At 53.4% G+C, this 23,077-nt stretch overlaps 1 protein-coding gene across 4 annotated transcripts in view; it reads left to right on the top strand.

Annotated features, from left to right (window-relative positions):
* DAPK1 (death associated protein kinase 1) overlaps positions 1–23,077 on the top strand; it is a 176,981-nt gene that overhangs the window by 119,722 nt on the left and 34,182 nt on the right. For all 4 annotated transcript variants that reach the window (XM_051859379.2, XM_051859385.2, XM_051859395.2 and 1 more), the window contains exons 4-15: positions 8,763–8,901; positions 10,328–10,457; positions 10,597–10,645; positions 10,730–10,756; positions 11,586–11,738; positions 12,460–12,505; positions 14,183–14,272; positions 15,977–16,069; positions 18,295–18,414; positions 18,985–19,083; positions 20,230–20,328; positions 22,348–22,446. In XM_051859379.2, the coding sequence (XP_051715339.1) occupies positions 8,763–8,901; positions 10,328–10,457; positions 10,597–10,645; positions 10,730–10,756; positions 11,586–11,738; positions 12,460–12,505; positions 14,183–14,272; positions 15,977–16,069; positions 18,295–18,414; positions 18,985–19,083; positions 20,230–20,328; positions 22,348–22,446 (1,144 nt within the window). The remainder of the gene's footprint in view (positions 1–8,762; positions 8,902–10,327; positions 10,458–10,596; positions 10,646–10,729; positions 10,757–11,585; positions 11,739–12,459; positions 12,506–14,182; positions 14,273–15,976; positions 16,070–18,294; positions 18,415–18,984; positions 19,084–20,229; positions 20,329–22,347; positions 22,447–23,077) is intronic.

Here is a 23,077-nt window from a genome sequence, read left to right as displayed (position 1 = left end):
TGCCTCCCGCTGGCCTTTTGTTCTCGCGCCAGTTGTAATTGCCCTGGCTGCACAGATGTCTGGCTGCCCCAGCTCTTCCGCTTGCCCCGCTTGCCCCACTTTCCTTGGGCCTAATCGTTTCTGTGGATCTCCAAAGCCTGGGCGGGAGCTGCTCCGCTCACAAGAGGCGGGGCCTGTGCTGGGCTGTGGAGCTGCCGCCCTCCCTTTCCCGGGGCCGGGCGGGGCGGGGAGCTGGGTGGAACCTTCTGCAGCTCAGGAGGTCAGCGTGGACGGTGGGTCTGCAGTTTGCCTCCCCTGCCCTCGCTCCCACACAGCATTGCCTGGAGCAGTGCCTCCTGTCCCCTGCATGAGTCCTGTTTGCAGTAAACTTGACTGGGTTTCGAGCACCCGAGAAAAATGGATGAGGCCATCGGGGTGGAACCAGGGCCCCTAGGAGACACCTGAGAGCTGGGGCCGTGCCCCCACCCTGCATACCTAGTCTCCCTATCCATGGTGGCCAGCTCAGCTGCTGGCCTCTGGGAGGCCGTGCCCAGACATGCCTGAGAGAGGCCGGACTTTACCGCTCTCCCCGTGTGCCAGTCGCTCCTGGTTGCTGGGGTGGCGTTTCTGAGTGTTCTCCCGTCTTGGCATCTCGGTGGGGCGGGGGTAGTGGCCGGCCTCGTGCTTGAGGCAGTACATCCACCCTGCATTCTCAGTCCAGGTGGCCAGAGGCCCACTCTGACCCGTGGCTTCCTAGCGTCTGGCTTTTCTCATCTGAATCTGTTGATGATGTCACCGGAAGGGGACACTTTTGGACCCTTCCCTTCCCGCTCTGCCCCTGCTGCCTCTCCCCCCAGCCCCCATTGCCTCTGAAGCCCGCGTGGCTCCAGTCCCAGGGCCCCTCTTCCTTAGAACCATGGACACCCCAATGACTCAGCTATTCAGGCCCCTGTCTCACATGCTGTCCCCTGTCTCCGAAGAATTATCCTCGGAATTATTTGAGAAGCACATGAGCCAGCCATCCAACAAGAATTCTCCTTCCTGGCTGCCCCTTCTCAGCACGGGCTCCAGCAGTGTAAAGTGTGCCATGCAGGGCTTCTGGGAGCTTGAAACACACACTCTGCATGTATCTGGAATGTTTCTGTTTCCTTCTCCATCCATTCCTCTCCCCAGTTCCTGCACTCATCCCATCCCTAATGGAAGGTCGAGAATCAGAAGGTGGGTTGGGGGGGAGTCAGGCTTGGGGGTGGGAGCGCTCAGTGGTAGGTGTGGCCACCACCAGCATGCGCTGGTCTGGTGACTCCTGCATCAGCCGTGTGCGGGGGTCTCTCTTACACACAGTTCTCACCTCTAACGCTGAACCAGCAACAGCCTGGTGGGGCTGAAGCCTGTGTTTAGGAACAGCCGTCATCTCGATCAAGTCCGTAGGGAGAGGGACCGGGAGACTCTGTTTGCTGAAAGAGGAAGAGAGACACAGAAACCAGTTTTGGGTTTATTGGCTTGCTTTACAAATGCCTCGTTGTGTCCCACATGGTGCTTCCTCAATTTTGAAAACAACAAGAATTCCTGCTGCTGACCCCCAACCCCGCCCCGCCCCTCCCAGTCTGGCCCAGAAACTGTAGCCCTCTGTCTGGAGATCTGCCTAGCAAACCCAAGTCTGGGCACGCCTCATTCATGTCAGCGGTGGCTTAATCGTATCGGAGCTGCCAGGGCTGCAGAGCACGGTCGTTCGTTGGGCTGTGTTGATGAGACTAACCCCGTCTTAGCAGCTGACTGATGGGATCATGGGTACTTGGCTGATAATTTGCCGTGCGTTTTCTCCTCACTGACACAGAATTCTGTCTCCGTCTTGAAAGGCTAAAAAGAAAGCTGTGACTCTGCTTTTTCCATTGACCAATGAATGTGCCCTGCACATCCTTGGTCGACCGAAACACTTAAAAAATATCGTATCTGTGCTGAATGCGTCTTGGATATTTTATTCTTATCACGGTAACTTAGAAAATACGGCAGCACAACCACTTGGCATGGCATGGGCACCCCTTGGGTCTGATAAATAAATAATCTAGAGATGGTTCGCTGCGTACAGGTTGATGCGCATAGCTTCTGAGCCAGTTGCATTTGAGGGCCCTGAGCGTGCATGGATTTTGCTATCCACGGCGGGTGGAAAGTTGCAGAGGCCAACAGGGAAACTCTCCTTTAAGTCTTCATTTTCCTGCCGGCACCACGACTCACTAGGCTAAACCTCCGCCTGCGGCACCAGCACCCTGGGTTCTAGTCCCGGTCGGGGCGCCAGATTCTGTCCCGGTTGCCCCTCTTCCAGGCCAGCTCTCTGCTGTGGCCCGGGAGTGCAGTGGAGGATGGCCCAGGTGCTTGGGCCCTGCACCCGCATGGGAGCCCAGGAGAAGCACCTGACTCCTGGCTTCAGATCAGTGTGCTGCGCCGGCTGCAACGCACCGGCCGTAGTGGCCACTTGGGGGGATGAACCAACAGAAAAAGGAAGACCTTTCTCTCTGTCTCTCTCCCTCACTGTCTAACTCTGCCTATAAAAAAAAAAAAAAAAAAAAAAAGTCTTCATTTTCCTGCACAGGCCACACTTTAATCCCACTTTGCAGAGTAGTCATCCCTAGCAGATCAGATTTTTGCAGCCAGGGGGGCCCTAATTGACTCGACTCCCTACTGTGGATCTTCTTAACAAGACTGGAGTCTTCCTTTTCTGGCCCTAGCGGGTTTGATCCCCTGTGCCTGTGCCTGTAGCATGCATTCCTACAAACGTAATGTTTTTCTGGGCTAGGAGCAGCAGCCTGTCCTCCTGCTGGAGGTGCCATGCCACCCTGGGCTTAGGGAATCGACTCAAAGTGAGCGTTAGGTCTCAGAGAGACTGAGGACAAGAGAGGGTTCCCATGGTGGCCTGGAGGGCAGCGCGCTGGCAGAGGTGGGGAGCAAGTTAGATCTGTGAACGTTCCTGGGCGTCAGAGGAGAATGAGCTTGGAAGGGCATTGAGCTCACATCGCCTGAGTGATGGGTGGTGCCATGCTCTCTGCTATTAAGTGCTTCTGTGACCTCATTGAATGAAGCGGCCTCCTTAGAATGCCAAGCCTGGAGCAAAGCACTCTAAGACAGGAAGTAATGCTTTTTCCCTCATCTTGGAAGAAAACTCAGGCAGCTTTGATTTTTTTTTTTTCTGAATCATAATAATTGCCACTCACTGGGCACTTTGTATGCACCAGGCATTGAGCGGAACACATTAGGCACTCGTGTAGCGTGTGGTTGAATAGAAAGCTCGGGGAGGTAGACAGCTCAGCATCTGTAGCTGAGTCACGAACCCCTCTAGCAGTCACTTGTCTTGATCATGAATCAGCAGTTAGGATAGGGCTCAGCAGGGGCGGCTCATCTCTCCTTGCAGCACCAGCTGGGATGGGAGTTGGGCTGCTGGGACTGGAGGATCGCCTTGGACGACGACAGAGGGACACAGCTGGTATGATGCACACAGATATATGAGAGGGGACTCAATAGGCCAATTGGCTCACATGATTGTGGTGGCTGAGAAGGTGCCCTGCAAGGCCCAGGGATGCCAGCGGCTCAGTCCGACTCTGGAGGCCTCACAGGGAGGCCAAGTGAGTCATTGCTGACCCAAGAGGCTGCTATGTCAGTCCCGGAGCCCAGAGGCCCGGGATCTTGGAGTTCCAGTGCTCAAGACAACAGAATGAAAGAGTCTATCTCAGTTCTTGAAAAAGAGACCAGGTTGCCTTCTGTGCGTCTGTGTTCTCCCCATCCTGTGGCCTGGTGCCCGCCCACACCACCTCCACTCACACTCACATGCTGATCTCTTTGGAAACCATCTCTCAGACACACTTCACCAGGTATCTGGGTGTTCCCGAAGCCAGTCAAGTTGACACAATTAACCGGCACAGATCACCGGCCACACAGTGGCAGGGTGGCGCTGCCTGTCGGCTTGCGGATGTTGGGTCCACTCCCCTCGGGCCTCTCTGCAGTGCCCCCTGGGCCCTTGCACCACATGGCAGGGGAGTCCCCAGAGCAGAACCCAGGAGCTGCCGGTCCTTTCCTACTCTGCTGGTCAAGCAGATGCAGAGCCTGCTCAGATTTGAGGCAAGGAGAAAGAGACCGCAGCCCGCAGGGGCTGGTGTCAAGGGGCTGACACCATCTTTGCTCTACTGGAAGCCTGCACACAGCAGATGGGTGGGTCTCCTGCACTCTTCTCTATGGCTGTAACCCTCCAGAGCACCTCACTACCCCAGTCCGGGTCCCTGTCCCTTTTTCTGCCAGTAACTAGGCCTATAGCATCAGTGCCCAGCACAGCTCCAGAGGCCCAGGGAGACAGATTGCAGAAACAGCTCCCATATTAGGGACTGATTGAAAGAGCAGCCCTTGCACGTCCCTGGGCTTGAAAAGAGAAGACCCAGGGATACCTGGTATCTTCAGATACGGGCAGGTGGTTGTTCAAGTCACAAAGTGACAAGCTACGGCTGTGGCCCAGAGCCTGCTGCCTCCCCCGTGTAGCCTTGAGAAACACACGTATTCACGGTTTTTCAGAGGTCAAAGAGGAACAACAAAGCAGAAATGCAGCCGAGTTGCACGGCCCAGACTAAGTGGCCCACAGAGCTTTCCCAGGAGAGGTTTGCTGGCCTCTGTTCTAGAAGTCAACAGTCAGCCCTGTGTCCCCCAAGATAGACTTCAGGTCTGTTGAAGAATGGATGTTCTTTTCAATTTTATTTAAAAAAAATGCCTTGGAAAGACAGAGAGAGAGAGAGAGAATGCCCCCATTCACTGGTTTACTGCCCAGATGGCCACAACAGCTCCAGGCCAGGCTGAGGACTGGCTAAAGCCAGACACTCAGTCCAGGTCTTCTGCTGCCTCCCAGGGTCGGCACTGAGAGGCACTGGAGCCGGAGTTAAACCCTGGCACTCTGATACGGGACTCGCGCATCCCAGTCGGTGTTACTAACCACTAGGCCTCATGCCCACTCCACGAGTGAACTTTCTTTTCTTTTTAAGATTTGTTTGCTTTTTATTTGTTTCAAAGGTAGAGTGACACATGGGAAGATGGGAAGGGAAGAACAAGAGAGACAGGAAGAATTCTTACATCTGCTACTTTACTCCCCAAATGGTTGTAACCCCCAGGGCTGGGCCAGACTGAAGCCAGGAGCCGGAAATTCAAATCCAGAAGACGCCTCCTCCTCCTCCCCAACCTCTTCTCCCTCCTCCGCCTCTCCCCCTGTGGGGAGCAACTCGGACTAGACTGTTACTGGAATTAAGACTTATTCTATGCATCTGCTCTCCCACAATATGGCGCTGGGAGAGGAGGAAACAGCTTCTACACAGCTGCCTCCAGTTCAACCAATAAACAGCAGGACCTGCTCCTGATTGGAGGAGAGCAGCATACTCGGCGTGTGGGTAGCAGAGTTGGGACTGGTGGAAGAGGACTATAAAGGAGGAGAGAGACAACATGCACCAGGAACATCTATCTGAAGGAACACCTGTGCAGCCCCCGAGAGAGCCGGCCGGCGGTGTGCCGCTCCCCCGCGGAAGTGGGGAAAGTGGCAGGGGGAACCGCCCTTCCACGGAGGTGGAAGGACGGTAGCCAACCCGGGAAGAACCAGCAGCAAACCCGGGGAGGGCCGAGCAGACAAAAGAACAGCGCAGGGTCCTGTGTCGTTCCTCCACGAAGAGGGGGAGCGACATCCCCCGACGCCCCTTCTCCCTCCTCCTCCCTCTTCCTCCTGGCCCTCTTCTCCTTCCCCCCTTTCTCCTCCTCCTCCCCCTCCCTATCCCCATCATCTTCTCTCTCCCCTCCCCCTCCTCCCAGGCTGGTACACTTGCGAGGTCCATCGTGGGGGAGAGGGCCAGCACCATGCAGTGTCCCCAGGGTCAGCGTCATCTCCTTTACGATAGCCCTGGTTCCCACTCGCTACACCTCACCATCGCCTGCCTCTGTCTTCAGTCCTCACTGCCCCCGAGGGATCGATCTGTGGCTCCTGTGTGATGGGAGAATGAGCCTCAGATTGAAGGGATGGCCTTCCAGGCACAGCTAGCACACGGCAGGGTTTAATACTGGTAGGCTTGCAGCCACTCTGGGCCTGTCCACACCACAGGGCTGAGGCCACACCCAGAGAGCGCACAGACAAGAGGGCAGGAGAAACAAAAGCTGTGGACAGAGCAGCACCTCCTGGGCATCCCTGTAGTCAAAGGATTCCCCTTTCCTCGTGTTGTGCATTTTAAAAGTACTGGTAGAGATACCAGAAGGGTTCACCTTGAGTGGGGAAAAAGTATGAGGCCAAGCTGGGCTGCCTGGGGGGAGGAGGAGGAGGAGGGGAGAGGGTGGGTGGGCAGTGCACCCTCCAGAGCAAGGCGGGCTGCAGCGTGGGGTGGGGGCAGAGGCAGAGGCACCGCAGGCCACATGGGCTCCTGGACTTCCTGGCCGGCCTGAGGTCCCGTGGTGTCAGCCCTGGGAGGTCGGGCAGAAATCCGGGGGTCTCTGGAGAGGAGTCCAGGGCTGAGAGAGTCACCCCCGAAGGAGTCCTGGCAGCAGGAGCACAGAATTAACACATAGAAAAGTTGTCCTCAGTGTTTGGGGTGCTGAGTGCTACCGTCACGGAGGGGAGGGCGGTTGCCGGAGTGAGTCTCAGGGGTTCTTTTCCTCAGCTCAGTATAGAAGCAAAACACCGGGAAACTGCTTGCAAGGAGGCAGAAACTTGTATTTGACAGAAAAGGAACTTTTACTTGATTTACAGAGGAGGCGTCTGGTCCAAGAGGCGAGCAGGTGGAGTACGAGAGGGACACTGGTCTTGGGGCAGTGTCCCGGGTCTTTAAGGCATTACTGTTTTTTTTGTTCCATTGGGTCATTCCGTGGGGGTGCCCATTGGACGGGGGTTTCACATAGGTGTGTTGATTGGCTTGGGGCTCGTGGAGATAGTGGGGTCTCCTGGAGACAGCCTGGCTCCTTAGGGGCTCAGCCCCCTCCTCTGCTAGCTCTGGGTGGAAGATGGCATGATTCAAACCTGCAAGGGTCCCCATAAGGTAGCCGGGATCTCCTGGAGCCAGTCCGACTCTCCCCAGAGGCTCAGCCCCTATCCAGCCAGGTCTGGGGGAGAGCTTGCCCCCACCCTGAAGGTGTGACTTAAAGCCGCAAGGTCACACATGCAACACAGGAAGCTATTGGTTAGGGAGATGCCGTCGGTCTGGAGACAGGCTTTCCAGCCACAGCTGGCAGCCTGCTTGTGACGGACATTCTACCCACATCTGAGGGGCCCACAGAACCCCAGCCCCACTGGACGGCCTCACCGAGTTTCCTGGGTCCCACGCCGGGAAGGCCTCATGCAGCAGATGGGAAGTGAGACCCTGAATCCGGGCTCGGAAGATGTCCCCGTGCAGTGCTCAAGCCTGCAGACTCAGGGCCACGCACACTCCGAGACAGTGACCTGGGCAGAGGAAGTGAGGGCGCTGGGACTTTGCTGGGGAATCAGCCTTCTGGTCATCAGTGTTCCGTCCCACAGCACCAGTCTCCTTCCTGGGAGTCGGTGGTGCGTAGGCATGATGCTCCTGGAGCTGTCTTGCTGAGAGAAAGAGTGAACGCAGCCTTTGTCTGCATGATTGCGCTTCATTGTTACGTTTGTGAACGTACAGTAAACTCGGTAAAGATGAACTTATAAAAGCTCTTACTAAAAGTTCCCTGTTGGGGCCGGCACTGTGGCATAGCGGGTGAGGCCACTGTCTGCAGTGCCGGCATCCCATATGGGCACCGGTTCAAGTCCCGGCTGCTCCACTTCTGATCTAGCTCTCTGCTGTGGCCTGGGAAAGCAGTAGAAGATGACCCAAGTCCTTGGGTCCCTGCACCTGTGTGGGAGACCTGGAGGAAGCTCCTGGCTCTTGGCTTTGGATCGGCTCAGCTCCAGCCATCGTGGCCAACTGGGGAGTGAACCAGTGGATGAAAGACCGCTCTCGCTCTCTCTCTCTCTGCTTCTCCTTCTCACTCTGTGTAACTCCAACTTCCAAATAAATCTGTTTTTGAAAAAACAGTTGCCTGTTGTTTGCCATGAATTGCCACCATGGAGTTTTTAGGGGAGTTTGTTTATCCATCCACTTGATACCAGTTTAGTGCACTTGCTGTATGCCTGGGACTGTGCTGGAGGTGGGGTGAATAGGATAGTGACCACCTCAGGGTGGGGGACTGAGTGCTGCCCCCCACTCCTGATTTCTGGTTAGGTGACAGACAAAATAAACCCTGCCCCAACTGCACGTGGTTAAATTCTGTGTGAGCCTTTTCTTCTTAATTAAGGTATTTGTTAAATTCATTACTAAATGTGATTTTTATAAATGTGTACGTGTTGTCAAAAACAAGAAGCAAAAATGCCAAATACAGAGCAGGTCCCTGTAGCACCGGGTATTGTGACTTCGAGTTTGAAGCATGGATTACCACCCTGATGATAAGCTGACCAGGTCTTCGCTGACGGAGGTAACAAGGCATAGTCTCTAACTCCTGTACCAAGGCGGCATGGAGTTCTTTCCTCCTGTCGTCGAGCTGGGACTTCAGCTTTAAAGATGGCCAATTCAGATGTTTTAGAGATAACCTTGACTGTTTTGGACCCCTGCTACACCCCCCCATTTGCAAACACGATGCCTTAGGAGATGCCCCGCAGGTGCTCTGCTGCCCACGTGTGTGCCTGCTTGCAGAAGTCTCGTGGACACTCGGGCCCGCCAGTAGCCACTACAAGAAGGGATTCGCAGGAAGCAGAATCGGGCCAGTAACCTCTGCCTCTGGGTTCTCAGTGTTGCAGGTGGCGAGCTGTTTGACTTCCTAGCTGAAAAGGAATCGTTGACAGAAGAGGAAGCCACGGAATTTCTCAAACAGATCCTCAATGGTGTTTACTACCTGCACTCCCTCCAGATCGCCCACTTTGATCTTAAGGTACGTTGCCCGGGGCGAGCAGCCAGGTGGAAACGGAGGCAGACCCCAGCCCTGGCTGTTGATTTGCTAAAACAGAGGCAGCTGGAATATGCGTGTTTTCTGTTTCCTGCACGTATTTAGTAAACAGAATTCTCGCCGTAAAGCCACAGGTTTTACATGTTCCTAAGCCTCAAAGGGATGACTCCACTTTGAGATGCTTCCGGAAGAATTAAGGGTCTTGACATCCGGGTCTTCCTGGGGCACTGGCAGCCTGCTCCGGCCAGTGGCTGGCCCAGTTTCCATCCACCTGGCCGTGGGTGTGCAGGGATAGAGAGGGTCTTGAACCCTGTTCCCTTCTTTCTGGATGCACTGGCTGGTGGGCCTGGGCCTGGCTGTCGCCTGCTGCGCCGCACACTGAGCGCTGAGGTTGGCCACGTGGAGTCCTGGGTCTCCTGGCAGCGAGGACTATGGGAGATGAACGAGAGTGACACCATTACAGAAGGGGCTGTTTGGAAAGGGAGCACACGCAGAGGGGGAAGAGGTTCAGTTCAAGTTCAGTTCAGGACACTGCAGAGCCGGCGGGGCAGGGCTCCACTTCCCAGCAGGGAGGACTTCCTGCCCCTGCTCAGGTCCCTCAGCACGCCTTCACTCACACGCACACCTATGCCTCTGTGCCCTGGGAGCTGGGATGCCAGGAAGCAGGTGGAGACCCCGCCCTGGTGCTTCAGTCAGACTCACCCTGGGTTCCACTCGTTCCCCCCCAACCGTGGGTTTCCCAGAACACCTGAGCTGCAGTCACCCCACCTTGCAAAGACGCCTATTCCACCTGCCTTCTGTTTCCTGTCTCCTCCCGCTTCCTGGCGGCCTCTGCCTTGGAAACCATTTGCACCTGGGTCTCACCTGTCTCAGGCCTGCTTCTGGGAGACCCTGGCCAAGACGTCTGTTTCTCCTACTGCTGGTTTTCAGCCACCTTGTTCCTTCTGCTTAAGGTTTTTTGTTTTTTTTTTAAGATGTATTTATTTTTTATTTATTTGAAAGGCAGAGTGGCAGAGAGAGAGAGAGATCGATCTTCCATAACTCTCATTCACTGTCCAAATGGTTGTAATGGCAGGGGCTGGGCCAGGCTGAAGGCAGGAGGATGGAACTTCACCTGGGTCTGCCATAAAGGTTCAGGGGCCCAAGCACTTGGGCTGTCTTCTGCTGCCTTCCCAGGCACGTTAGCAGGGAGCTGGGCTGCAAGTAGAACAGTTGGGGCTTGAACCAGTGCCCCAGTGTGGAATGTTGGCAGCACACCCACAGCAGCTTAACCTGCTGTGCTACAGTGCCAGCCAGTGGTTGGATTTTTCAAGGTGAAAGCAAGAACTACCATCATGTGGTCCTTGGCGCAGCGTATCATAGTTTGTTCTCTCTCTCTCTCTCTCTCTCTCTCTCTCTCTCTCTGTTTTAGCCTGAGAACATAATGCTTTTGGACAGAAATGTCCCCAAGCCCCGGATCAAGATCATTGACTTTGGGCTGGCCCATAAAATTGACTTTGGCAATGAGTTCAAGAACATATTCGGGACCCCAGAGTTTGTCGGTGAGTGTTTTGGCTCCCAGGATCACACCGGCCTCCCCAGAGCGCTGGCAGCTTTTGCCACCCCCAGGAGGCCTTGTCCCTGGTCCGCGTGGCTGGGGGGCGCGAGGCAGAGTCTGAGTGCCTGTCCCTTTCCTCCTAGCTCCTGAGATAGTCAACTACGAGCCCCTGGGACTCGAGGCGGACATGTGGTAAGTAGCACAGGCCTGGGCTGTGATTGGCCGCCTGATTCTGCTGTTCTCCTGACGTGTTTTTTTCTTTGTTTCTGTGTCTAGGAGTATCGGGGTAATAACCTATATTCTGTAAGTACCCAGATCCTCATCTCGCATTCTTTTCTTTCCTTCGAACCCACAGGTTTAATTCATCTTTAAAAGGGCAGCAGCGATCTCTTTAGTTTATGCACACTTTATACGTAAACATACTCATTTCACACCCCCAAAACATGTTGAGTTTATACCAATTAAACAGTTTCTCCTAATTCAAATGAGTCATCAGCAAAAAAAATTAAAAAAAAAAAAAAGTCTGCCTGTCCATCACTGACAATGAAATAGAAGAAGGGGTTTTACAAACTGAAACACTGTTCCAAATTACCTTTTTAAATGAAGCTTTTGCATTAGGGCTGAAGTTTTTAAAATTTGTATTTATGTATTTTGTTTATATGATAAAGGCAGAGAGAGGGAAGGAGAGAGAGAGAAAGAAAGGGAGAGACAGAGAGACTTGTCCCATTCACTGGTTCATTCCCCAAATGCCCACAACAGCCAGTGCTGGGCCAAGCCAAAGCCAGCAGCCCAGAACCCAAGCTGGATTCCCCAGGTGTGGGGCAGGGACCCAAGTCCATGAGCTGTCACCCGCGGCCTCGCAGGTGCACAGTGGCAGGAAGCTGGAATTTACGGGGAACAGAGCCGGGCCTCAATCCCAGGCACTCGGATAAACGATGCCGGCGTCCCAGGCAGCATCTGGACCGCCAGACCGTGCATTCTGTTCGGGACGGTGGAACGTTGCACGAGACATAGCTGAATTTTGCCGTAACTACCCAGGAGTCAGACTCCAGCCCTGCCCCGCGCTCCCTGGAGCCGCATGAGGGCGTGCACGGTGACCCTTGGCATTCGGCCTCCTCTTTCTTTCCAACAGTCTCAGTGGGGCCTCCCCGTTTCTTGGAGACACGAAGCAGGAGACGTTAGCCAACGTGTCTGCTGTCAACTACGAATTTGAGGAGGAGTATTTCAGCAACACCAGTGCCCTTGCCAAAGATTTCATAAGAAGACTTCTGGTCAAGGATCCAAAGTGAGTGCCCACCGTCATTTCTGCATGGCCTTGGCTGGTCGGGGTCTGGCATCTGTTCTGTGCACAGCAGCGCTGTGTGTATCAAATCCTGGTCACCCTTCCCGCCCAAGGGACATGGGCCGTGTGAGGCATTTCAGAAAATGCACAGGGCCTGTGTTCATCAGTATTCTGTGACTATAGCATAATGCCCGAGGCTGGGGAACGTATTATTACTTGTTAAGCTCCGGTTTGGGAGGTTGAAAGTCCAGACAGTGCAGCAGCAGCTCTGGGGAGGTCCTCCTTAGCTACATCACTTCAGAGCGGAAGGCATCACACTGGTGGGCATGCGTGGGAGCGCCAGCCAGGCATGGTGCACGCCTGTGCATCCCTCTGTCTCTCTGTCTTCTTTCAAAGGAACAAATACTCAATCATGACCTTATCTCATCTAGATCATTTCCCAGAGGCCCCACCACTAGACGTCATAGCCAGATTAAGTTTCTACTCTCTTAACACGTTGCAAGGGGGGGAATTCGGAGGGGACAAGCCATGCTCAGACCCCAACAGAGCACCTTGCACCCACTCAACCAGTGCCTGCAGGTGTCATGAAACAGTCACTCAAAAACCAAGCTCACTCGTGGCTTGCTTCCGTGATGTGGGCCCTGAAACCCCCCCACGACTTTCTAAGTGTCCTCCTGCTGTGGTCACAGTGTCTTTCTCCCCTCCCTCCCTCTCTCCCCTAAAGGAAGAGAATGACCATTCAAGATAGCCTGCAGCATCCTTGGATCAAGGTGAGTCACTTGTTAGGTTGCTGTTAAGATTGTTTGGGGCATCCTGGAATTCATTTGACCCCAGAGGACAGCAAACCGCAGGCCAGGCCTGGTGTGTTGGGGTTGCCACTGATGTCCTACTTTTAAGACAGACAGAGCACATCCTAAGGGTCGCAGAGGTGGCAGGGGAGGGATAAGCTGTCAGGTGGCAGGATCGTAAAAGGTCAAGTCCACTTCACCCCGTTGGCTTGACCTTTGGGCTGTCGGCCCACATGAACAATTTTTTTTAAATTTCGGGTGAATTTCCAGTGTGTAAATATCGTATCACATCTGGATTTCCAGCTTCTCAGAAATCTGAAGGTGACCGCCATGGAGCCCTCATTTGGCATGGATTCAGGCGATGGCCCATGTATGTGCCTTGCACTAGGGCATGCGGGAGCCCCTGGCATGGGACGCCATTGTGTGACCTTCTTGGGCCCTTCAGCATTTGGGTTAAGGAAACTGAAGTTGCTTCATTCTAAAGAAAAAAAGGATGGGGGCTGGCGTTGTAATGTAGTGAGTAAAGCCACTGCCTGTGACGCCAGCATCCCATATGGACACCAGTTCAAAACCCGGCCACTCCACTTCCAATCCGGCTCCCTGCTAATGGCCTGGGAAAGGCAGCAGAGGATGGCCCAAGTGCTTGGGCCCCTGCCACCCATATGGGAGACCCGGAAGAAGCTTCTGGCTCCTGACTTCCTCCTCGTGGCTGTTGCAACCATCTGGGGGAATGAACTAGCAGTTGGAAGCTCTCTTTCTCTCCCTCTCTCTCTGACTCTGACTTTCAAAATAAATAGATTTTTAAAAGAAAAGGATGGAGGGTGGAGGAACATGATAGCTTTGGGATGAAGTTGTGGAATCCGGAAGTCAGCACTGCAGAAGGAAAATTTGGGGCAGGGAGAGAGCTCCCCGTAGGTGCCTGGGGCTCTGCTAGGAGACAGGGGGATTGCTTCTCAGAGGCAGAGCCCCGTAGCTAAGTGGCCCCTGGGAAGGATGCAGCAGATGGCATTCTGGGGCTGCAGGCACGGCTGAATCTGCCAGTCTCTGCGGTCCCTCCGAGTTCAGAATCTCCATGAAGACCCAAGTTCAGATGCCTCGTGACTGCGTCTTGCTTGTGGATCTTCCCACTCCCAAAGCATCAGTGTGGAAAGTTGCGATTGCTTTTGGCTCCAAGCCCAACTTTTCGCCCATGTTGCGGTCTTTGTGGATCTTACCGAATCATCCACCACGGAGTGTGGGCTGTCACCCCTGGAGCTTGCTGGTCATTGCAATTTCTGAGGCTGTTTGTTTTTTAAAGCTTTATTTATCTATTTGAAACGCAGGGTGATGGAAAGAGGGCTTCCATATGCTGGTTCACTCCCCAAACAAATACAGTGGCTGGGGATGGGCCAGACCAAGGCTAGGAGCCCAGAACTCCATCCTGGTCTCCCACCTGTCTGCAGGCGCCCAAGCACTTGGGCCATCTTCCACTGCTTTCCCAGGCCACAGCAGAGAGCTGGAGCGGAAGTGGAGCAGCCGGGATGAATGTGGATGTGGTGGTTCATGCCTGTGTACCGCAGCCCGGGCCCCGTCGTTAGGTGCCTCTGGAAGCATCCCTGATATGAACAGAGGCTTTTTTGCATGTTTCTGTCGGTTAAAAACTCTGCATTTGTTGTTCAGCCTAAAGACACGCAGCAAGCACTCAGTAGAAAAGCATCGGCCGTCAACATGGAGAAGTTCAAGAAGTTTGCAGCTCGCAAGAAGTGGAAGGTAAGATTGTTGGATAAAGAGGGGCTCACCCTCCTGCTTCCCGTGTTCCCCCCGGTCTGCCTGGGGCTGGCCCCCTGGGAAACACCGTGCTGGGTGTGAGTTCACTCTGCCGTCTCTGCACTTGACCCTGTTTTCAAAGATGGGGACAAAAAAACAGTATTTCTATCTTTTTATTTATTTATTTCATAAATACAACATTACGAACATAGTAATTCTTCCCACCGTACCCGCCCTCCCCGATTTCCAAATGTGATTTTGTATTTTTTTTTTTTTTTTAAGAAAGAACAAGCAAAACCATTCCCCAGGGCAGAATTTTCAGTCAGCACGATAACATTACATCTAAATGCAACAAGCCACATTTTAAGGGAATTTGTTCCTTGTGGTAGACAGCATGGAGGGTACATTTCTGCTGGAGCTTGTGTGGGTGGTTCTTGAAACTGTGCGTGGGTGAGCGGGGATGGAGTGGTCAGGAGCCCCAGCAGTGTAGCCTCCGCAGGGACAGTGTGTGGGGGACATGGCTCTCCAGGGCATCTCAGCCATCACAGAACAAATCAAAAGTTAGGGTTAAGGAGCCGGCACCGCAGCTCACTAGGCTAATCCTCCACCTAGTGGTGCCGGCACACCGGGTTATAGTCCCGGTCGGGGCGCCGGATTCTGTCCCGGTTGCCCCTCTTCCAGGCCAGCTCTCTGCTGTGGCCAGGGAGTGCAGTGGAGGATGGCCCAGGTGCTTTGGGCCTTGCACCCCATGGGAGACCAGGAGAAGCACCTGGCTCCTGCCATCAGATCAGCGCGGTGCGCCATCCACAGCGCGCTGGCCGCGGCAGCCATTGGAGGGTGAACCAACGGCAAAGGAAGACCTTTCTCTCTGTCTCTCTCTCACTGTCCACTCTGCCTGTCAAAAAAAAAAAAAAAAAAAAAGTTAGGGTTAAGGGAGGAGATAGGGTGGTTTCCTATGGTCAGGGTCATGACACCCAACTCAGAAGTGGGGACCCCCCCATGGCTCGCCAGCACTCAGCCAACAGTGTACCTCATTTCTCATTTTCATACCCTTTGAATTTGAGGTGATATAAGGCTTAAAATGTAGGGAGACCCACTATAAATTCTTTCTCTCTCCCTCTGTATCTCTTCTGTCTCTCTCTCTCTCTCACACACACACACACACACACACACACAAGCATTTTAGTAGTTGCTTCTGCCGTTGAGTAAATGCAGAGATGTGTCTTGGGTAGCATGAGGGACCCACCTGTTCGTTTCCAGCGAGTGTCTTTACGTCTGCTCTGGAGACGTCGTTATCTACTGTTGGCGGCTGCTGTGGGTGCAAAGGACACAGAGCAGGTCCCTGCTGCCCGCTCTCCTCCGAAGGGGCAAGCTCCGAAGGGTTTGTTTGGGTGAGACCAGCTTCCTCAAAGAATAAAAAATAAGTCACAGACAGAAAAGGATGTAGGGTGCCCCATTCTGCTCTTGAAGTGGAGCGCAGAAGGAGGATCCCAGTGTGTCCTGCCGTGTGGATGGACAGCACCGGCTGAGCGGCTCCTTAAATACATACGATCCCCTGCTCATGGAGCGCCCGCCCCTGGAGAATGCTGCTGTTGCCCGCGCCCAGTCTGGGAGACCGTGACCATGACACTGACCTGAGCACCATCACGTCAGCTCATCCCCCCTCTCCCTCCTCGGCCCTCTCCTTTTTTTCTTTTTCTTCCACAGCAATCCGTTCGCCTGATATCACTGTGCCAAAGATTATCCAGGTCTTTCCTGTCCAGAAGTAACATGAGCGTCGCCAGAAGCGATGACACTCTGGTAAGCAAACGCGGTGGCCCTCCTGGGCCTCGTCCTAGGCCCTGCGGTTCTGCAAGCCAGAAACCCAAACTCACGCCCGTGGAGCACCTGTGCGTCCTCCTCTCGCGGGATGGGGTCCGGGCCACTGACTTGCTGCACCCCATTTCTCCTTTCCTCCTCTTCTGCCTTTGATTTGGGTTGACAGTCTCTCTCTGTGCACACTACCTGGACCCCTACCCCCATGTCTTACACACGCACACGCACACACACACACTCACACACACTTTGATAGAAGACAAGCTAGCTAGTGAAAGAGAAGAAAGCTCCTTCCAGTTTGCAGGAACTAAAAGGAGAGGCTTCTGTTGCCACCCACATAAAGAAACTTGGGTGACAACAACACGAAAGGGACAGACAGCCCACCTCTGCCCCTCTCCTGCGCCAGCCACTTTCCCACACAAACACCAAAATTAAAGAGTGTCTTGCGGTAGACCAGAAGGCTAAACATACTGACAATGGGTGAAGATGCCTAAGACCCTGGAGAAAAACAAGTCTCCAAGTTTTTTTTTTTATTGCTGGTTTTTTGTTTGTTTTTACTTTTAATGCAAACTGAGACCATGAGCTCTTTGGGTAGACCGGCACACCTGATCTAACAAGACTCTCTCCCAACACTGAGACAAGGGGCCTCTGTCCACCCCGGAGGTACAGGCACCGCAGGGAAGGCAGGCTGTAGGAACTCCCCAGCTGGTAACTAACCCGGTGGCGGCACCTCCTGGGCAGGCCCCAGGGCTGTGAGGGAAGGGAGCACAGGCCAGCAGGTGCCAGCTCACTCTCTTGCTCTCTCTTTCCCCTGAGTCTGGCAGCCTCACAGAGAGAGATAGGAGATGTTTACAAAAACCAGGAGGGAGAAATGCAAGTTGTGGGGGACAAGGCAGAGGGAGGAGGAGAAGGCAGGCTTGGTTCAGCAGTTGTTTGGGGGTGCAGTGGAACTAGGGGAGAGAAAACCAGGATTGTAAGACAGATCATGAAGGTGATTCAGCATTGTAAATTTCAGTCCTCCTGAGTAACCCACTGGGAGTGATAATAAGGTCAGCATACGGGAGGGACCCAGGGTCAGAGGTCCGGACAGGTGGATCCCCTCTCCGAGGTCAGAGTCCCTCGTCAGCTCCCAGTGCTGCATGTCAGGAGGACGGACGGGCGTGCTGTAACCACCTGCTTTCCTCCCTTTCTCCCCGTGGCTCTCGCCTTTGACCCACATGCAAATGTGTCTTAGTCACCCGCTGAGACTGAGATAGAAAAAGCAAAACCGGTGGCATTCTCTCCCACGTACGCTGTACAAATATTATGAAACCTGCCTGGGGCTGGTTTGGGTTCAGGTCTACAAAGAAGCAAAAGCAGAGGTCAGAGAGCAGCTTTGTCCCTGCTGCGTCCGGAGCACAGGTCCAGTTCTGCACATGCGCCTCCCAGGTCGGAAATCCCAGGAGAAGCCCAGCATTGTGTTAGATGGCCCTGCTTTTAATGTAGCCCATGTAGGAGATGTAAGAAAACTTCGACAGAGTGGCAAAGACTCAACTTGTCCAGTAGCCCAGATATTTTCCCTATATAACTGGAAGTACATCCATTTTTCTGTTTCTGGCCTATATCTTCACATTTTCCCCCATTTTCAGCCTAATTTTTTTTGGTAGAGTCGTGACCCACCTTCAGAGAATTCTGCCATGCTATTTCAGAGCTGGACGAGGAAGTTCAAGTGACGGAAACGTGGTTGTTCCGTAATTGGAAAAATGGCCAACTGAGAATATCTTACTCAAATATCTCATTTCTCTGGTTCAATGGTTATTTTTTTTCTTTTTCCTTTATCCTGGAAGAGAGTCTGTGTCACACCTGAAATTTTCCACAGTGGTTTCTAGGACCCTATTTTGACAGGTTCCTGAGATACAACACAAGGGTTTATTTGCCATCCCATTGTGTGAAATCTGAATCTTGAAAGCTATTTACTCTCTGGGTTACAGTGCAGGAGACATTGAGACCCTGGTAGATAGTAGGTGGTATTATTACTTTGCAACATGGAAGGGGTAGAAAGTAACCTCCATGCCCTTCACAACCTTGTGGATTTGCGAGAGTCTGAGTAGTTGCCCTACCTTCCTCTGCATGCCCTTTGTAACAAGTAAGCATTGATTTCTCTTCTGCTGATGGGCTGAAGGGCTGTGGTGAGCAGGCTGACTGTTTCTGTCTTTGCTGTCTCCCCCAAGGATGAGGAAGACTCCTTTGTGATGAAGGCCATCATCCACGCCATCAATGACGACAACGTCCCAGGCCTGCAGCACCTGCTGGGCTCATTGTCCAACTACGATGTCAACCAGCCCAACAAGGTCTGATTCTGTTCTGCCAGGCTTACGGGCAGGGGTGGGTTGCAGTGACTGGGCGCCTCCACGTCCGGGGTGGAAAGAGCCCCGTGCTTCTCCAGTCTCCCTGCCAACCGGACACTCCCTACCACGGGAGGAAGTCATTTGTAGAGGCGGGGAGCATCCAGCCCGCAAAATCATTTGGTCTGGCCCTGCCAAAGCAACCGCAGGTGGGACTTGAAATGCAATAAATCTATAATCGGCTGATTTTTATGTTGGCCCATGAGTGATGATATCCAAATGGCTCTTGGCAGAGGGAAGTTTCCCCAGCCCTGGTGTAGAGAGGGATCCGAGTTACAGACAAGGGCGCTGCTGTACTGGGGGCCTCCCTTCAGTCTCTTACCCAAAGGTCCCCACCCACTTGTCCTGCAGGGGCCGCTGTCACCTTTGATGGTGAATCCAAAAGAGGAGGGGTTCTGTGTCTGTTGAGACTTGGGGAGATGTGGGGACTGCCTTGATAATGTAGGTTTTGTCTTTCGTAACAAACCTGAACATTTGCCTTATTTTTTTTTTTTTATTTTCCCTTGTCCGTTCCAGCACGGGACACCTCCGTTACTCATTGCTGCCGGCTGTGGGAATATTCAGATTCTGCAGTTGCTCGTGAAAAGAGGCTCGAGAATCGATGTGCAGGATAAGGTCGTGGTTCTGTTTTAGCACAAAGGAGTTATTTTCTTGAAACTATCAGCAATCACACTAATAGTAACCCTAGGGGTAACTGCAAAATAAATAAATAGGATGTCCTCGTTGGTTTCTCGCTTTCCTGTAGGGAAGATGATTGGCTTAAATAGCCCGGGACAGTGTCACGGCCATGGTAGGAAGAAGCAAGCGTTTGTCTTCCGCTTGGCTTTGCTGTTCCACGTCAGCGTTGCCTTGTGCCCTGCCCCAGGTCACTCCTGGGCACTGCTGTTTACTCAACAGCATTGGGTGCCGCTTGTGCGGAAGTTTTCACCGTCTCGTTAAAGTCACAGAAATGCATTTGTCTGCACCTGTGTTAGGGCAGCCAAGCCGGGCTGATGCACTTTGAGGCATCACTCACACTGGAAATGCTGTTCACAGCTGAGTGACAGCTGGGGGTGGGTCCACGACCTTGCTGCGGTACCCCGTCAGCAGAGCTGTGGTGGGCCTGGCTCAGGAGCCTTGGGCCTCCACTGCTGCCTCCGCTTTCATGGGTTCTCTATCCAAGGATTCAGCCAACTGTGGATAGAAAAGAGTTGAAAAAGCCTTCTAGACGCTTCCTTGTCATGAGCATTCATATTGTGCAAGGTATTCTAAGTAGCCTAGAGATGGTTTAAGGGGTAGGAGGAAGAGTGTGCATCAGTTATTTGTAAATACTGTGCCGTGTTACAGAAGGGACTTAGCATCCATGGATTTTGTTCCCCACGGCGGTCCTGGAACCTATTCCCCACAGAGACTGAGAGCGACTCTATGGGGAATTTTTATTTTATTTAAAAAAATTTTTTTCCTATGGGGAATTCTAAGGAGAAGTGGAAATGGGAGTTTAAGAAAAGTAAAGGCCTTATTTTTTATACTTTGAAATATTTTAGATTTGCAAAAAAGATTGCAGAGGTAGTAGAGAGTCCCCTGAAACCCTTCACTCAACTGGCCTGACTGGATATTTTCTGTAGGCACGGGGCAGTTGTCAAAGCTATTAGTGCTGAGTGAGGCCGTCTTCCTCTGTGGGTTGTGGGCACTCAGGAAGGAGAGTAGAGTGAATCTGAGAGATGCGTGTGTTCAGATCTGTCCACTCACTGCAAAGCTGACTCCAGGCTGGCTGTCCTGCAGGGTGGATCCAACGCGGTCTACTGGGCCTCTCGGCATGGCCACGTAGACACCTTGAAATTTCTCCATGAGAACAAGTGCCCACTGGATGTGAAAGACAAGGTAAGGCCGTTTCTCTGCCTGGGAGGGGAGGGAAGGGGGGGGGGGGGGAAGATGGCATGTTTGAGTGCTGCTGTGCTTAGTGTCCCGACACCTAAAAAAAAAATTCAGGATTCAGGACCAAGATCCTCCTGCAGAGAACTTAAGTTGGAAGTTTCTTATTGCCTGTGGCTTGCTCTGATATTGAACTCTGGCTCAAGCTGAAGTCTGTGGTTAGTTGCCACAGTTTGCAAGTGAATTAACTTCCCCATAGCAGGAAAACTCACTGTTCCAGGAAGAGAACCAGGGGACACCTGAGTCCTGATTCTCCTGTGGCCTTTTTTTTTAAGATTTTATTTACTTATTAGGTAGAGTTACAGACAGACAGAGGGAGACACAGAGAGAGAGAGAGAGAGAGCTCTTCCATCTGCTGGTTTACTCCCCAAATGCCTGCAGCGGCCGGAGCTGGGACGATCCGAAGCCAGGAGCCAGGAGCTTCTTCTGGGTCTCACACACAGGTGCAGGGGCCCAAGGACTTGGGCCCTCTTCTACTGCTTTCCCAGGCCATAGCAGAGAGCTGGACTGGAAGAGGAGCAGCCGGGACTTGAACCGGCACCCATATGGGATGCCGGCGCCACAGGCGGAGGCTTAGCCCACTACACTACAGTGCCGGCCCCTCCTTTGTGGTCCTGCTTTGTGCTTTTAAACACATCTCTGCCATTCTCTCCCTCTCTGAGGCAACTGATGCTGATGCTGGCACTAGAAGACTAATGAGATAATGCACAGATAGCAAGGCATTGGTGGCGTTGGGGGGCCAAATCTGTTCCGAGAGTTACGGATTTAGGCAGGTGCCACGGCTCACTAGGCTAATCATCCGCCTGCAGCACCGGCACCTCAGGTTCTAGTCCCAGTTGGGGCGCCGGATTCTGTCCCGGTTGCCCCTCTTCCAGTCCAGCTTTCTGCTGTGGCCCAGGAGTGCAGTGGAGGATGGCCCAAGTGCTTGGGCCCTGCACCCGCATGGGAGACCAGGAGAAGCACCTGGCTCCTGGCTTCGGATCAGCGCGGCGCACCGGCCGTAGCGGCCATTTGTGGGGTTAACCAACAGAAGGAAGACCTTTCTCTCTGTTTCTCTCTCTCTCTCTCTCTGTCTAACTCTGCCTGTCAAAAAGAAAAAAAAAAAAAGAGAGAGAGAGAGAGAGTTACGGATTTAGTAAGATGGCTACCTTTCCTGTCTGCGTGTTTCCTTCGGTCTATGTAGCGCCCGTGTGCATTCACAGGCAGGGCTGGACCCCAGAGCTAGGACTCCACCTTCTCATCCATTAGTTAGTCTGCCGTACCTCACTCTGTGGAGCTGAATCGGTCTTGCTCGCTCATGGCTGCCACCCACACTGCGTGGCTGGCACGCTGCTGTGTACCCAACATGTGACGTTCACGTCCAGACGACGTTTCTCGTGGCCGTCTTCTGGCAGAGGGCACTGACGTGTCTTTTTGGGTCTCCTTGGGATGAGTTTCTCCTGACTTTTTATTCTGGCCGCTCTGAGTAAACTGTCTTAAAGGAAGCTGCACCTGTTAGACCAGTTCACGGGGGGTGCTGGTATGGGTGGGTCGGGGTGCTGTCGCAAGTCTCCTGAGTGTCAGGAACCCATTTCTAAGCTTGGTCAGGCAAAGGAAGGGGAAATTTGTTGATAACCAAAGCTGTATGTTGAGATAGCTGCTGTATGGTAGACCCAGTATGTAAAAAAGGCATTTTGTGTTTTAGAAAAACACAACAAGCTGGAAACATCTGTTTATAAAAAATGCCAAGCTCAGCCATCAGTGGGCAGAGAGAGAGAAAGCCTTCTCTGTGGGGGCTTTATTACAAGCATGATGAGCCCTATGTGCCAATTTAACACCTGCTGCACGGTGTCTTGGACCCAATTACCCAAGGAGCTCCTGGCTGAGCAGGGAGTAGGGTGGGAACCAGGGATGCTAGGGAGTGGGCTGCACACCCTACCTGCCTGCTCCCCAGGGCGGCCCTGACGTCGGCTCCCCGTTCTCTTGCAGTCGGGAGAGACAGCGCTTCATGTGGCAGCTCGCTACGGCCACGCCGATGTGGTTCAGCTACTGTGCAGCTTTGGCTCCAACCCCGACTTCCAGGACAAGGTGGGTCGTGGGGACCGACTCCCCTCCGCCCGGTGCGCAGGCAGCTGTGCCCTGTGGGTTCCCCATCTGTCCTTATGGAGGGCAGGGTGGGAGCCTGCAGCTCTAGCAAGCAGTGGGTGCCAAGGCCAGGAGCAGGTCTGCCTTCAGATTATAAAGGAAAGAGGTGTATCTTGGCTCACAGACTTGCTCCGAGGTCAGGAGGCTGCATCTGGTGATAGCCCTCCTGCAGGCAGGTTTGCTACATTGCAGGACATCCCAGGGACTGGGACAGGAAGTGTGCAAGGGACCCAGCCAAACCGGCTTTGATAACAGGCACACTGTCGTGATGACCTATTAGCCCCGTGAGTGGACTAAACCCATTCCCGAGGGCAGGCCCCTAATCAGCTCTTTGTAGGAGAGGATTCAACTTCTGGTTGCATCAAACCGCACTTGAACCACAGCAGGGTCTCACCACTTGGCTCATGGAACCCAGAGCCCAGCCCTGTGAGGTGGGTTTCTTTGATCATTCTCAGTGGACAGACAAGGAAACTGAGGCAGAGCAAGGTTCCATCACTTGCCCGAAGCTCACAAGGGTGGTGGAGCTGGGGCTTGAACTCACACAGTCAGGTTTCAGAGCCCAGGTTCACTGCCA

The sequence above is a fragment of the Oryctolagus cuniculus genome, chromosome 1, assembly GCF_964237555.1.
Source record: "Oryctolagus cuniculus chromosome 1, mOryCun1.1, whole genome shotgun sequence".
Taxonomy (NCBI): domain Eukaryota; kingdom Metazoa; phylum Chordata; class Mammalia; order Lagomorpha; family Leporidae; genus Oryctolagus; species Oryctolagus cuniculus.
The sequence above is the reverse complement of the archived record's forward strand: the minus strand, read 5'-3'. Positions and strand labels throughout refer to the sequence as shown.